Source organism: Varroa jacobsoni, unplaced genomic scaffold (genome assembly GCF_002532875.2).
Source record: "Varroa jacobsoni isolate VJ856 unplaced genomic scaffold, vjacob_1.0 scaffold_716, whole genome shotgun sequence".
Taxonomy (NCBI): Eukaryota; Metazoa; Arthropoda; class Arachnida; order Mesostigmata; family Varroidae; genus Varroa; species Varroa jacobsoni.
In genome coordinates, this window is record NW_019213618.1 from 127,411 (window position 1) to 143,615 (window position 16,205).

Genomic DNA, 16,205 nt, shown 5'->3' on the forward strand with positions numbered 1-16,205 from the left:
GGGAAAGGGTACGCATGAGAGATAGAAGATGAACTGAATCGTGCTCCGTGTATTACTCTTACCTCTGCTGCTTGCGGTCATTCTGAAGTTACTCCACTGCTATACCTAGATACTCGCGTAGAGCAGCGCATGGTCATTGCATAGGTATAATTAATCACAACTATTCGTTTTAGAGGTATAGAGGACAGATGATATTTCAGCTTTGCAGCGATGTGTAACCCCAAAAAGAGTAAAGGACGTCACATATGAAAGATTCAAATAGTGCTCCAGTGGAGGGCAGCGATCCGCCCACTCGTAGCAGAGTGCACTCGTTCAAGAAGAGTGGAACCGCAGATGACAAAGAAACTCAGGCAAAACTTTTTCTGTAGCAAATTAAGAGGTGAATTTATGAAGTTGGACGTTGATAGACACCGGTCGTGACAAAAACGTCTGTTGGTCTTTCTGTCCTCGTGCAAGATTAAGCTTGCACGATTATTCTTGGACACATGTTCACCGAAATGTAATGTAATATTGAAAAAAAGTTTTTTTTTTTTATATTGGCCATTTGCTGTGCATCGATTCAATAAGTGCTATAACAAAAATAACAAGTGTAGATTTTAATCCAAACATGATAATCAGAGTGCGCGTCTTAAAACTGTATTGTTTTTGAACCATAATTGATAATTTTGAAAAACATTGAAGAAAGTATGGAGCGCCTTCGGGGCTGACGTAAAAGTTGAAAACAAAAGCGCGAAAAGTCGGAAGCAGCAAAAGTCATATTCAGATAGAAAAAAATTGTGGCCTATACATTCATAGTAGAAAGTGTAATTTGCAAAAAAAAACTGTGCTATTGATAAGGCTTTTTTGGTAACCTATCACAAACAGAAATAGATATCTAATTTGACAGTTCGGAGAGATGAATCTGTGCCTAAAGATAATTAAAATCGTTTACTTCGGGGATGTCCTGGAATAAACAGAAATCACTATGTAACGGACGGATTATACATACACCGATTATAAAGTCGAATATAGATTAGAATATTTGTTTGTCTGTCTGTGACTGCGCCTGGCAATCGAATATTATTAAAGCGAAATAATTTTTTAAAGGGACACAGATTTGAGCGCGATGAAGGTCCGCACTTTTGACTCGCAATGACATGTCATGTCGTCTTATAGGGACTGAACAGAAACCTATGGGCATACTAGTGTTGTTGAAATCTAGAGTTAAGAATGCCATACAAGAGCTCAAACTAACTACTATCAAAAGTGAGCTTGCAATTTTAATTTAAACTGTAAATGTACGACTTATATATGGCCTTTGTCGAGGCCTTCCCATCGCTTGCAGGACAAGCGAAAGGTACTTTCGCAAACTAAATTTATAACTATAGTCGCAAACAAAATTTATAACCAATACGCTGGCAAGGACTTAGTAAATACCTGTCACGTGCCTGATCTCTGATAGAAAACAATTTACGAACATACGATATGTATGTATCTGAGGCTATATTTTACAACGCTTAGACAAGTACGCCTGTAAAAATTGTATTATCCATTGATTTAGCTTTAGTGGGCTAGCTTCAACAACCCTTTCTCGTAGCCACAGTCTTATACTGCATCGCTTTCCTCTGCCTGGCATCCTTATTATAATGTGTATAGATGGTTACTAATGTATAAACATTGTTTGTCCGCCCGTACCTTAACTACGGCTTTTCTAATTCCGCCAATCTAGCTGGCCATATCGTGTGGTCATCAGACCGGACGATATATTTCTATCTATATATTTTATTTATATTTCTTTTTTTTTAAGATATTGAAATCATTCATTGTGAATTTATTTTACGAATATCTATTTGTCTAATAAACATTCCGTTTTTTTTTGCATTTGGTCACCTGGAAATCTACACGGTTCGAACTCTTTTCTGTTTTTTCCATTTTTTTTTTTATTTATTTCGAATTGACTTTCGAGCTGGGAAATAGGTTGTTTTTAAAGGCCGTACTTTTCAAGCGTCGGCGGTACCTACAAAATGGTAGTTTGAAAACAGCGTTTATGCAAAATTCATTAAAGAGATTATGGCACGTAAGCTGCTGCATAGGTCATGAAGCCTTAGAGAAACATTGGGGTCTAAATCCGAACCCAGGGAGCTAGCCGTCTGACGGAATGCCTGACGGCGATACTGGACGTAAAATTCGAAACATAGGGGCCATGTAGCCTAAGTATCAGTTCCTGTGCAACAAAGCGTTATGAACATCATTATATCACTGTAAGCCCTCTTTTTAGGTTTATCTGAGCTGGGAACGCACAGATAAATCGATATTTCTCGTATAACTTCGATTCCTCTTTGATAAATTGTAATATTAAAACGCCTAATATCCCTAGATGAGTGCGAACTTTACATAGAAATATTCATCTTTGCCAGTTACTAAAGGATCTCGAGTCTTCTTAAAATCCAATAAAATTTATTCGTATGGGTTACAGTTCACAATCGGTCGAATCCATTTTCACATTAACGATGTGATATGCTTTACTCTTTGCTATAATGAATAAGATATATTTTTTCACACAATCCCATTTGCTTGTCTAGCTTCCTTCGTTGCGGTTTGCTTCTTTATAGTGATACATACAATGTAGTGCAATAGTTTCAAGGCTAGTTACGCCACCCGCCTTATTTAAAAGCTCACAACATCAATTATTATGCTTCTTTGTGACTGACGTTATTGATTGTTTCAACCTAGCATTCCCTACCTTTGATAACCAGGGAAGCCCAGCAACAAGAAATGCAAAGCTGGTTCTTTGTCAGTTGCTTTCTTCGCCCTCGCTACTTATTTTCGTTGTCATTGTCGGTGTATTGAAGCCTGCCCTCTTGTTCTTGATCTTTCGGTCCTCGTTCGTTGCTGGAGAGTCTTCACTAGAAGTTTTTTCGGCTTTTCTTTCCCCTGTTCCATTTTGATTCCTTCCTTTCCTTCTCACTTTTCTTTGTACGCTTTCCGCTTCATTTCTCGCCATGTATCTTCTGTTCATGTGTGCTTATATACCTACGTGTCATTTCTGTTTCTTCTTGCAAACAAAGCTCATCGTTCTTTAAGTTTATGTGCTCTTATTTCCACATTAATTTAGGTTGCTGTTACTATGTTTGTTTTGTTATTATTGCTGGCGCCGTCATGGATGCTACTGCCATTTTTATATGCTGGAATCACACGATGAAATCGCATACACATATACAAATGCACGCGCCTTCAACACACGTTCGCTTCATTGTTGATAGCACTGCCTCTTCATTACACCTTTGACCGTGGCGGTCGCTCTTGTAGTCTGTTTCAATCATGGTCGTGGCTATTCTAATACGAGATGACAGTCACGCGCTGATGATCACACAGCAGAGCAACACTACTGCGACTGACAATCTACGTGGCCACGCAAAGGCTACAGAAACTGCTGCGGCTCACAACAGCGTCATGGGACGCAAGGAGCAGCTTCGCGCAAAATATACAGCAAGATGGAAATGAGAGGAAGTGAAGGCAACTGAGCCCACCATTAGTTGCTTATTTTCACCACACTACAACCACTGGTACGAATCAAAGAAATAGTCGTCACTAGCGTTGCAGAGCTTCGTTTCCGGTTCCTTGGGTGCCCGTATTTGGCAAGCTATCGAAGATAGTCCAAGTGATCGGCTTGTCTTCCAGCCCCATAACCTGTTCCTTCCGGTTCGTGCGACGTGAGCCTAGGTTGCATTGACGCTGCTATATCTAATGTCGTTTCGCTGGTCACCATTCAACGCATTCGACTATTGGATCGCCCGAACGTTCGTGCAGGACTGACCGTTTTGTGTTGTATCTTCGCGACTGTTCTGCAGTTGCAGAGCACAAAAGGTCGGTGTTCTCACTACACTGCCAACCGCGCCAAACAAGTCTCTCTGACAAGTTCTGTCTTTTCCACCAAAAAACCGTTGCCCGTCATGGCAACGGTCACCAATTTCCATCTGACACTAGTGAACATCGCTGGCAGACCAGTTACAAGGCATCGCTCGTAGAATCCACAGTGGTGATGTTGCCGGCCACATTTCGCATCGTTCCCGGCTTGAGTTTACTGTTGACTTTTGCTAGATTTCACCAACAACAGCAATAACAGCAATCCTTCGTCGATAACAGCAGCATCAGCAGCAGCAAATGCGCTTCGCCCGCGAGTCTCGCGCGAACGCGACGCTCTCCGCCCCAACCATGGTCTCCCTTTCGTCCCTTAAACGCGTCTGTAGAACTACTGCTGTAACGGCAGTTTCAACAGCGGCAGCGGAAGCTACAGCTTCGCTTGTCGTTCCGTTTGGCGGCTGTTGTCCCCTGCAGACATTCTCCTCGGTGTGATTTTGTGTCAGGTGATGAAACCACCGTTGGCACCTTCACTACGGCCACTGCTTGTGCTGTTTTCATCCACTCCCAGAAGCGGCGTCGTTATGCTATTCATCTAAGTCGAAGCTGGTGCTACAACCGTTCGGCGTCTGTTTTGCGTCTCGGGTATGCGTGAGACGATGCAATGCCATAGGTAGCCGCGGCCGAGACAATATGTGAGCGTTAACCCTGTGAAACTCTCGGTCCATGCGTCTGCCGGTGTGTGTGCGCGTACTTGTGTCTGGCTGATGTGACTACCACCCAATCCAACACTAGCATCTTCCTTTCCTTCGACTCAAGCTGGGTCATCGTCTTCTTCAAGTTTCCTTCACATACGAACTGCGGCGTAGCTGGAACAGCTGCAGCGGCGGCTGCGGTAGTAGCAGCAGACAACAGCAAGAACGAAATGATCGGGAACGACCGAGCCCAGCTGGGCCGTCTTTCGTGCTGAGCGATGGTCACAGCCGGAGCCAGCCAGAAGAACGGGCTGGCAGAGTCGCCCAAGACGTCATCATCTAGGTTAGTTAGCGTGGAAGATCGCTGGAAGTATAATGGAACGGAGGCAGCTGCAACGGAGGTCAAGAAAAACGAGACGAAGTGCACAAAAACTAGTGAACTCGACGGGATCAGCTACCGAGAACTTTTGAACAAAAACTAGTTTGCAAGAATTCAGTAGTGGTAGCTTTATACAAACAGCCTGGATGCCTGATACCGTGTAGGAACCTGTCAGGAAAATTTAAGACGGAGAAAGTCAAGCACAAACAAATTTTTTGGCTAGTACAAAAACTAATAAGATCAGCAGATTTACCACTTACAATATTGTTATCGATCTGAAATAGAAATTCGTCTCCTTGTTCCATTTAGCAAATCGTATTCTGACAGAGTGCGCTTTACCCGTTGCATTCACGCTGGATTCGCGAGTTCGTCGATATGATGGCAACAAGAGTGAATCGGCTTGCAGAGTTCTTCGTGTGCTTCCTTCTAGGTAATTCGCCCGAAAAACGAAAGATACGCGTGTCAGAACGGCCAATTGGCCGGTGCTGCACCATGGCGATGGAGTGCGGCATAGCGGGTCATCATCAACGAGAGGAGCTCCGTAAGATGCAGCATTGAGCTTTGTTGAAGTGGTCTAAACAGCAGAAACCAGAACGAAGCTTACCAATCGACTCGAATCTCAAGAAAGGCCGAGTCATTGGCACCCGATTATGTTATATATTCAAGTTCTAGTTCTAGTACCTGGGCGCAAGAAGGAATAAGATTTGGACATCGAAGTCATGCGTCGCGATCTTGGAGCTTTGCTAGGATTAACTAGTGTCTTGACACTCATTGGCTACCAGTATGACTTCAGTGCGACAGCTTTTTTTGAGCATCGTTGGTTATACCACTTTAGTGATCAAAGGACGTCACCTCGGTCGGCGCCGGATTTCGGTGGAATAGAAGCGGTTTTGACACTACCAGACTCGCAGGATATCCGTCAGAAACGCGTCCAAAATGTATGCCAGCGTTATCGGGAACGCCTATATCGACCCCATTATCGGGGTCTGAAAAGTAACTTTTTTCCTGATACAATGCGGCCCCGTTATTGTAGCACAGCTGAATGTCCTTTATTAGTAGATATTCGACACAGATTCTTATTCTGTTTCGTGCAAAAGGTCGCCTCAACCACTGTGAAGGCGCTATTCCTTGAAAACTCCATAGGAACGGATCAGTTATCGAGGGGAAATGTCACGCAACTTCATAGGGTCGCTAACGATAGAATTCGACGAGTTGGTCCACAGTTCTACACAAAAAAGAAAATGAAAAAATTCTTTAAGGCGATATTTGTACGGCATCCATTTGAGCGGTTAGTGTCAGTTTACGAAGATAAGGTTGGCCAAGAACCGCAAAAGATGACCTACTTTTATGACAAATACTTTAAACAATTTGCTTCTCGAAAAAATATCACTGGAACATTGAGTTTTTCGGATTTCGTTGATTATCTAATTGAAACGCCCTGGGCTGAATTCGACGAACATTGGATGCCGTACTTCCAGAGGTGCGAAGTTTGCCTGGTTGGGTATGACTTTATTGGTAAACTAGAAACGGCCTCAGAGGATTTCGACGCGATGCTCGACAACGGCCTGACCGATATGAAGTCAAAACTCCGTCGCCTGAATTCACGATATCAAAATGGCAGACTGGACTTCGGTCGCGTGGAGACGTATTTCATACAGCTAGAGCGAAACCAGATTATGGCCTTGTACAGAATTTATCGATTTGACTTTGAGCTATTTGGCTATAACATTCTCAATTTTATCGACACTTTCGATAATGGGACGCCGTAGGGAAGAAGTGTATAGCAGCGCACTTTCTCATTGCTTGTTTCTGTAGTTGCAGGCCGGCACGGTGTTTTATTGACGTTATGATACGTGCTTATAACGTGAATTCTCTCATTGAGATATGTGAGTGTATCAGTTATTTGAAACAGAGGGAAATATCGTTGAAAGCGAGTACTGCTGTAACGGGTCCTTCCTTCGAATTTTACCGAATTGTTATTAAGCAAAATTCTAAATTACAGGCTCTACGACCATGAACTGTGCATCGATGTTATGCATTATGTAGGCTATTAGTAATATTCGATGGTTGCAACATGGTTTGTTGTTTATCTTTCAGAGATATTCTTTGTATTGGATCGATCATACATACATACATACATACATACATACATACATACATACACAGTGACTGTAGCTAAAAAGTTTACAAAGTGTTGGTATACACCTTTTGTATAATAACAGTGATAATTCTGATCTGAAAATACAGCCGAACCATATGCTAAACTAGGCAAAAATATATTTTTTTTCATCACGTTTAGCTTTACGCGACTTTGCTATTTATCGTCAGACTGTATCGCATGTGATAATAATTAAGATAGACAGGCTCGGAGCTGCTGCTTCAAGTGGCACCAACGACCCACACAATCCGACAGTGGTTTTTATTAACAAAAAATATGCATATAAACAAATACCTATTATATCTTGTAGTGACAACATATTTACAAAGGTTTGTTAGTTATATTGTTGTACCCGTACAATTAACAGTTAACATTTTTTTCTTTTGAATTCCATAAATGTTTGTCTGTCTTCTTTTTCGTTTTAAATGTGCTGGTAGCAGTAACTAGTATGACCATTAATTATAATAGTACGATGTTATGATTTTTCCCCCGATAACAGCTCATCAGATGTTTGTGATGTTGTATAGTAGTAATAATAACAATAACAGTAATTATGATAGCAACGATTTTAAAATATACCCGTTAACAGCCTAGCATCAATACCCCGTAGTTAATTATGGTAAAAGCATGCCAATATATACAATGATAAGATAGTTATTTTACGGTGACCATAGGAGAAACACAAACAATGCTGTGCAATAATGCCACAATCAAATGTACTATAATTCTCTTATCTATCCAGAAATATATATTTAATTATATTTATATTATTATAGATATTATATCAAGACGTAATATCAAAAGGCTACATATTATTATATCTATAAACGCATACATCAAGTATATTATGATTTCAGAACATGCCTGAATATTATGTATTGTGTCGTCAAATGTAGTGTGAATATGACGAGAACGGTTGTGAGAATGATTGTGTTATCCATTTATTTGACTACGTAATGTAATGATGTATCCATATCTCAGTTTTAAACTACTCTGGATAATAAAGATAGTGGATGTTAATAATAAAATTAGTAATAATAAATCTTTGAAAAAGCTTTTTGAGCGCTTGTAAACTAAGGGTACTATATGGTACTACTAAGTGCTAGACTTCGTTGTCTACGAGTCTTCCACACACCGGTCAGCTACCGAAGTGACCCCTGGCGGCCTGGAAAGTCCCCGGAATGGAGGTCACAGACCGCTTACCGAGTGAGCAAAGCCAGACGCAGCTGTGTTTCCAAAGATCACCTTCTCATTTATAATAGATGCCTAAATACTTGTTCGTTAACAATAAGTGTAGATATCCGGCAACCTGACCACCATCTGATACAAAGATAGACGAAATTAAACAGATATGAGTACGACCGATACGAATCGAATGAATACCCTTATTGGATTAAAAAGTATCGATTAGCTTTCACTGCTAAAGGCCAACGTCGGACTGAACCTGCGACTCTATACTAGGTTGCTCATGCTGTGGTATTGCCAAGTCTCCCTAAGGACACCTGCACATAGATTTCAAACAAGTGTCAGACCATTTCAAATGAACTGATACGGAACGGGTATCACTTCAAAGGCGAGGCCAGACCGAAAACAATGTAAGACCTAGACAAAAATCAAGTCCCTCTCCCGCCATCTTGTTCTAGTATAGGAAGTTGTACTTTACGAAAATACGCCTAGTGGTTTTGCCCCACTTAGGATTATCACTGATTTTCAAGAAAAATTACGTAATGTTGCCATCCGCTAAAGTGCACCTGAGCTAGAGTAGAACAGATTGCTGAATTCTTACCAGGACGATACGCCGACGCACGCGTTGCTCCTTGTCTCGGCCAAAAATTTAATAACTAAATGACCGTACTATCTGTATTCATCTGCTTGAACACAACTCAATTTAATGTGGCTTCTTTACAAAGCTCCAGGAACACCTAAAAGAAAACCGTTTTGAGACGATGAAAAAGCGGTAACAAACAAGAATAGAGCTGGGATCTATTCGTCCTATTCAGTTCAAAAAGGCTCAGGCAAACTACAGCACATGTGCATTGAACGCGGCCAGTGTTAGTGTAACGGAAAATGGTTATTTGAGGCGTGTGCTGCTGACTCTGAGCTAAATTACCCATATACTTGTGCGTGCTAACTGCAATTTAATTACCAGTTGAGTTAATAGATGGGAAAGAGGCTTACACATGCTGATAGCGACAGTAGCAGGAAGGCTAACGCAGTTACGGTAGTGGCTCAAGGACGTTTAAGTTTAACGATAACGGATGAGATTATTAAGTTTAATGCCGTGCACATCTGAAAAGGATGAGACGTACATGTATCTAAGTTAAGGCTTTACACAGCGAAATGTTTGCTGATAAGATTCCCATCGACATGACATGACTTTTCTGATAATACTAATAACAAATTGCCAGAATTATACTTGTTGATTATGAGAAATGAGTTAAATTCACGCTACAACGTTACTTTGAATGATCGTAATCGACTGTTTGTATCTCTGGAGTACGTTGATCAGCTGAGTTATTTTTCAAACTTCACCTTTCTATATGTTTGTGGTGTGCGCCTCAGCATGAATCGGTCACGAGAATCTCGATAATTAGACTCGTATAGGCAAGTACCCTGACTTGCGCGTCTGCATTGTCTCACTTCCAGATTTGGCCGCAAGCAAGTTCCAGTATCTAGAATACGTGTCGAGCGAAATTTTTTGTGATTCATGCTTAATTTTAAGCAAACAACGAAGCCGATACGCAAGAACAATGTTTTGAATCTGCGATTACAAAACATCGTCCGAATATGAAACTATTATGTACCAACAGAAAATGTTATAAAGCAATACAACGATATGAACAAAATAACGATATGGGTATTAGTTTGTGTATGGCATCATTTGGGCTTTACGGATATTTAACGTGGTTTGCTATATTCGCCTTTTCAATCATCGACGTAAGGTAAGAATACCCGTAATACATCAACACCTTATGATTGTTAACCAAGTGCGAAGTTATCCTATTATGTGCAATTCCTAAATCAGTTAATAGTGGTCGCCTCAGAATCTTGGTTAGAAATTAGAGTTTTTTGTTATTTTTATTGCTGCTACTGCCGGTAGAAAATCAGGTCTCTTGTTGCTTGCCAGCCGATCCTGAAGTATTTTTTCTTATATTGGCTACCACGATATTGAGGCCAACGGAATCCACACCGAGGGTGTCGTCGACACAATGGACCCTTTTGAAGCCTTCATAATTTCTGCTAACAGCAGCTAGAACCGTTGAAGGAACTACTTAACTACTCGTCGTTAAAGCCTCTGTAATGTCGCTCTTATGCTGCACATCGACGATACTGAAACGCACAGGTGAGCAGAATGCGCTTACCACGTTCGCAGATTTCAGTTCAGCGCTCCGCAGTTCAACACAGTTGAGAAATTCTGAACTAGTGTTGATGCTGCTACTAGGGCTCAAGTTCTGTTCACAGTTAATTATGAAAAGGAAGTGGGGTAGCACTTTGACTTAACTCCGACGACGGGCAAATGGCCGCCAAATACATAGTTGGTGGACTCGAAATACGAGTCCTGTCAATGTTAGCGTTGTTGCTGCTGCTGTTGTTGTTGTTAGGGTGTTTGTTATTGTCGGGTAGTATCGGGTTCAATGCAACGATAAGTGAACGAAGCCTACCGAACATGAGCCACCACTTAGATGTCTAAGCCGATCAGAACATTAAGAACCCGCTCGACAAACATTGACAACCCGGAGAAACATAGAGTAAACACGAAGTCAGTGGAGTCAACACCATCTCATCAGTAGCGAAGGTAAAGGCAAAATCGCAATAATGTTAGAAGCAATGGTACTGCTCTGTAGGTTTCACTATAGTTGTATCACCATTGTAACAATCTAGCAATACTCGCGCAACTTTCCACGATCTGCTGCTGATCTTTGTTATTGCGGCCGCTGTTACAGCCTTTGGTGTCTCTGTAGTCATCGCAAGCGTCGTTACCACCGGAATTCATCGGCGGTTTTTCTGTCTAGCTGTGTTGTTATTCTCGGCATGCGTTTTTATTTAGTCACACTTCTGATTCTGTGGCTATAGCTCGTGCCGATGCCAGATATAATGCCCATTGGTCTTCCTTGCAGTAATAATGGAAAGCTATGGAGCCGCGCGTATTCATGGTGTGAAGGTGATGGGACATAAGCCGACTAGGAGAACCTGATTCATAGGAGAACCTTAGACTAGATAGAAGGATTTTTCCTTTGGCAATCGATGCTGACGACCATGACGATGTATCGCCGGTCGCAATTTTACTGAAAAACGCAGCGCGTCAAATGTCACTGCTTCCTATTTTCGTTGGCTGTTTTGCTTTTTGCTTTTGTTGTTTGCCACGGTGCTGACGACTATCGTGGCTAAACGAAACCTTGGTTTACCGCTGTTATGAAATTGTCATATTGCTGCTAATCTATTGCTCACTACCTGGCCAGCTATAGCAGTGCCAGACAACGTCCAGCGCCACCTTGTCAACAGAGCCAAATGTGTTTTCGCATAGTCGAGGCTTAATCAGCACCGATAATGGCTACAAAAAGAGGAAATCTGCCGAAGGAATGAGGACCAACCAATAATCTAGTTGAACGTTCCCTGTAGATGACTTTTCTGCAAAACAACACAGCCTCAGGATTAGATTTGCCACTTTTTTAGAGCTAATTAACTGTTTGAAGATGTTAGAATTTCGTGTGGCCACCGTCGTCGTATTATCGATTCCTTCTTGTACGATACTCAAACCGTAACTATTGACATTGGCATGCTCAGCACTAGGAGCTGTAGCTGCCGTAATACTATAAAATTTCAATCATTAGGTGTTCCCCGTATAATTCTACGGGATAAGCTTCCAGGTCTTTTTGATAAATCTGATTTTGTAATAATAATAATAATAATAGTAAAAATATCAAGTAGACATTTTGGAGTAGATTACTGCAAGATAACCGCTTGCAGTGACCCCGTAATTATCGATCGGTTCGTGATTCGTCACTATCGTTTAACGAAAGCCTCTCTTGCTTTCAAGACAGATGCGAATCTGCAACGGTGAATGTTCATCAATATACATCGCAAAGCAAGCAGACGGCGCAGGAAAATAACATGGTAATCCTAGTGTCCAAACTGCTAGGTCACAATAATTACTAGTGTTCAAATATATATTTTCCTAAGATAGATTCTGTTTCACCCAGCGCTGTAAATTCAATAACGTAACACAAATTTCTTTTAATAATTTCCAAAAAGACCTTTCCTGGGATCTACTGCGACTATTTTAAGCTTATATAACCACAGTTTTGGGTTAGGTATTAATTTTTAGGGACTTCAATTTGCCCAATTCAAGATGCCCATTTTCGACAGCCACATCACCTCTGAGATAGATTTCCTCAAGTGAGAATATCTTCTTTTTGGCTGTTCGGATAGAAGTGAATAGCTACTCGAGCGCATATAAATTACATAGTTTCAATTTCCATTGTCGTCAACAAAAATGATAACGTGGCACAATTTAATACAGTTAAATTCATTTTTTATTGTAGTAGCCAACCATTTCATAGAGAGGTTGACAACGAACTATCACAGACAGGAGTTAGTGTAGAACCATTAAAACACTTGACAAATGTCATACAAATTGTATGAGTTTAGTTGATAACCAATCACGATCTAAATATAGTTTGACAAACAGTAATTTAGACAAAAATCTTAGTGAATAGCTAACATAAATGGAAAATTATATTGAAACACTTATTTTACAAACAACGTACTCTTAATATGAATAACAACTCTGCATTCGTTGATCTAGAATGGTGTCGTCATATTCAGTGATCTTGCCTCAACTGGACGACTTCAAAAAGTTTTGCTACAAGTTCTACGCCGCCGAAAAGAGGTTTCACGAATCAAGCGCCTGTTTCAGGTCCCTGCGTTAAAGCACACACTGTCACAACGGAAAGAGTGGACTGACCTGACAGGAAACCTATTGGTACCTGATGTATCATTGAATCACCCAATTTCACTAACTGCTGTTGTAGTTACCTTGTATCTCATTAATTTTTTTACAGTCAAAACCTAATACACCTATGTTACAACAAAATTACCTTAGCCGGGTGCAAATTGATTGTGGTAAAGGAAATAGTGACAGGTGAAATAATGCACACGGTATGACCCACATACGTAGTACCACTCGCTGTTGCGATCATAACGTGATACAACTGTGTGGGACTGTGCGTTGCGTGCTTTAAGCTAAGAGTGTTCGATGGTCCAAAGTGCTTTTGGCTAATGCCTGGTCCTGGTGAAAAACCAGGTTACCTTTATACACAGCTGCGGCATTCATGTCAAGTTTTCGCGAACAGGTGTTCTTGATTTTGTACGTCTTAGTAAACATCAAGTTTATCTAGTCGTCTGGAACCACGCTGGTTCAGTCAATACCTTAAAAAGGATATACAAACGACTTTTCCTTGCTATGTCTGCACATGATGTCAGATTGAAGTCAATCATTAAGGTATACCCATTCAACTCCTTGAAGTTATTACAACATAGTACTGTATAATCGATCCGGTATTCTCATGACTTCAAATCACAGGTTCAAGTACTAGCTCCGGCTGTGTAATAGATCGTTGAGCCATTTTAAATAAGCATCTCGGATCGTATGAATTGTTGAAAATTTGTTATTGAAGACAAAGGTTTGATCACAAGCTATTCGAGGCTTGAAACCTACCCTTTAAAAAAAAAAACTGCGTGAGAATGGCTTTCTAGAGGACGCGTTGTAAAATGTAGTCACTTAAGGTTTGGCACATGCACGACCCTTTTTAAGTGCGATCGTGACAGTGACTATGTTATACCGTAAAAACGGCGCAGAAAAGGTGTAATTTCGTTAGACATCCGTACAGCTTCTAGTAAGTTACTATAAATCGGTTCTCATTTGTATGTAGCCTCTTCTATGAGCGCTCGTTCTGATCTATTTATCTTATGTAACCACTGTTAATTACGAAGAATGATAAAGGCCCGAAATGTCAGAAGCACCTAAGTCGTATTTAGCTGCAGGCAGGCTCTCTACTCTAAATTCATTAGCTTATTTCTAAAATTTCCAAAACTACTGTCGACAGACTTCTGCCCTACCCTGTACCATATATATAAATTTGCAACCGCGCATTTGTTCATTAAGCATGATAACGATGGCTCTGCGAACGATGCCGTAGCGCCTGCACCGTTTCGAGAAAATCCACCATCGATCGGAAGGCTCCAAGACGCTCTTCGGATGAAGCATACGTACTACAGGCCAGCACCAGGAAATAAAGAACCAGAGTGGGAAAATTACACTGCGATTCCCGTGGTCGAACTGATCTATAAGAAAAAACACCCATTGGTACATCATCCTTCATTCGGTTTTCTCACGTTTGGCAGTCGTTATAAATAATAGTCTCACTATTTACGGTATTCTGAACCATGAACTACGCCTTGCCCTTGCTTTGCTTTATAGTTAACTTACAGGGTTTACATTCACGGTATATGAATATGCTTTTTAGGATATACTCCCCTTTGCTCTATGGCAAGCGAGTAAACCCATGGGATGAGGTATCTCCTTTGAGACGTTAAATGCTTACTCTGTTTTTTGACAATTAAAAGGACGAAGCCGTTTCAAAAGCTTTACCGTCAGCCGCTCCGTTTAACATAGCCGACATTCTAGGCGCATGGGCGTCAATATTTCGACTTCAAAATCTCTTTAACGCTGCTCCAACTGTGCTGCCGGCGGAACCAGAAGACGAGCCATCAAAAGAGGAGAACTACATAACTGCTGTCGCTACGGCGGTTCCTCACGATGATTCCAAGGTGCTCAATATATCATTCGCATATTTAACCCCGTCCCAAAAATAAGGGTCGATGTTGTTCGCTTAGAACCTATCCATTTCCCCTTGCTAGCCGTTTATCAAATACACTCAGAATTAGCAGCGAACTTTTCGCATTGCGATAGGGTTCCTTCTCACGCTATTTTTTGAATTATTTTGCTCATTACAGTTTGGTATCCTGACTAGCCTACTGTTGTCTATTAGGCCTTTCGATGTAGTATTGTAATAATAGTTCCATAAACTTCCCCAGTCAAGAAGTACATAATAAAAAAAATCGTCAGGGCTAAAAGACCGCTCTGGCGCAAGTTTTTTCCTATAAGTTTAATTAATACGGGAACGATGATATCCTAATTTGTGCTCGGTAAATTATTTATTAAACCGTTGTTTTATATTAACTGCTAACTGCAAAAGGAATAATTACCTATTGAAGTGTTTTAAATAAGAAAATAGGAGAAACGATAGCACGTAGCTAGATGGAGGGTGGTCAGGAACTAATGGGACTAAACGTTTTTAAACCCTATAGTGTTTCTTATTCTCAGATTCGCCAGGAGCGGTGCGCCCTCTATACCGGTTACTTGAGGAAAATTAACCGTTTAACGCTTTACTTCTGTTTTGATTAAATAGGAAAACAATACTTCACTGTCTCTGCCTCCATTCCAAATCGATGTCCCGTTAATATCGCGTAATATCGCGAGGCAACAACTTAGACCAGACAATATATTGGCTGAAAAGGAACTCCATTTCTTCGAACCCATCAATGAGGCCAATTTACTGGTATTCGATTGCGCAGTTCTTGTCCTCAGCTCCATTCTTATTTCTACTCATAGCTATTTTCCTTCCGTGTCGTAGTACCGTGTTAATAAAGGATTGACAGGTTATACTTAACATATTTTTTTTAATTGTTATATTGTTATTGTTGCATATTAAGATAAATATGTATGTAATAAGCATTTTTTGTCAAATGTTTAAATTACGACAGTGAATATAGTAGTTCAATTCAAAGTAGACAGTAATTGTCTATTCTTTACGGAAATCAATACGATCAGGCAGGCTTTTCTTTTTATATATTTGAATGCTTGGACGAATGGATGAACTAGTACGCAGCAATATGCGATTTGATTTTTCCCATGACTAAGAATATAATAGAAAAGAAGCTTGAAGGTGTAAGTTTGACATTGGTTCGATGCGTTTTTCTCTTATGATACACTATGTGGCGTGAGTTACCAGTATGGTCGCCGAAATGGTCGCTTCGCAGTTTTTCCGAAATTCAAAGCTGCATGAGGCGT

At 40.8% G+C, this 16,205-nt stretch overlaps 2 protein-coding genes across 14 annotated transcripts in view; both read left to right on the forward strand.

Moving 5' to 3' along the window:
• The first annotated feature begins 21 nt into the window (after positions 1–21).
• Positions 22–16,205, forward strand: part of LOC111262962 (uncharacterized) — a 19,184-nt gene continuing 3,000 nt past the window's right edge. The window contains exons 1-6 of one of the 13 annotated variants that reach the window (XM_022837621.2): positions 22–144; positions 12,115–12,187; positions 12,879–13,055; positions 14,238–14,438; positions 14,699–14,902; positions 15,544–15,693. In XM_022837621.2, the coding sequence (XP_022693356.1) occupies positions 12,185–12,187; positions 12,879–13,055; positions 14,238–14,438; positions 14,699–14,902; positions 15,544–15,693 (735 nt within the window). In that variant the 5' untranslated portion in view covers positions 22–144; positions 12,115–12,184. The other 12 variants (XM_022837619.2, XM_022837615.2, XM_086969376.1 and 9 more) reach the window with 12 other exon arrangements.
• On the forward strand, positions 522–8,114 carry LOC111262965 (carbohydrate sulfotransferase 12). The gene has a single exon (XM_022837627.2). It carries the CDS (start codon positions 5,634–5,636, stop codon positions 6,681–6,683), a length of 1,050 nt encoding a protein of 349 aa, XP_022693362.1. The 5' UTR covers positions 522–5,633; the 3' UTR covers positions 6,684–8,114.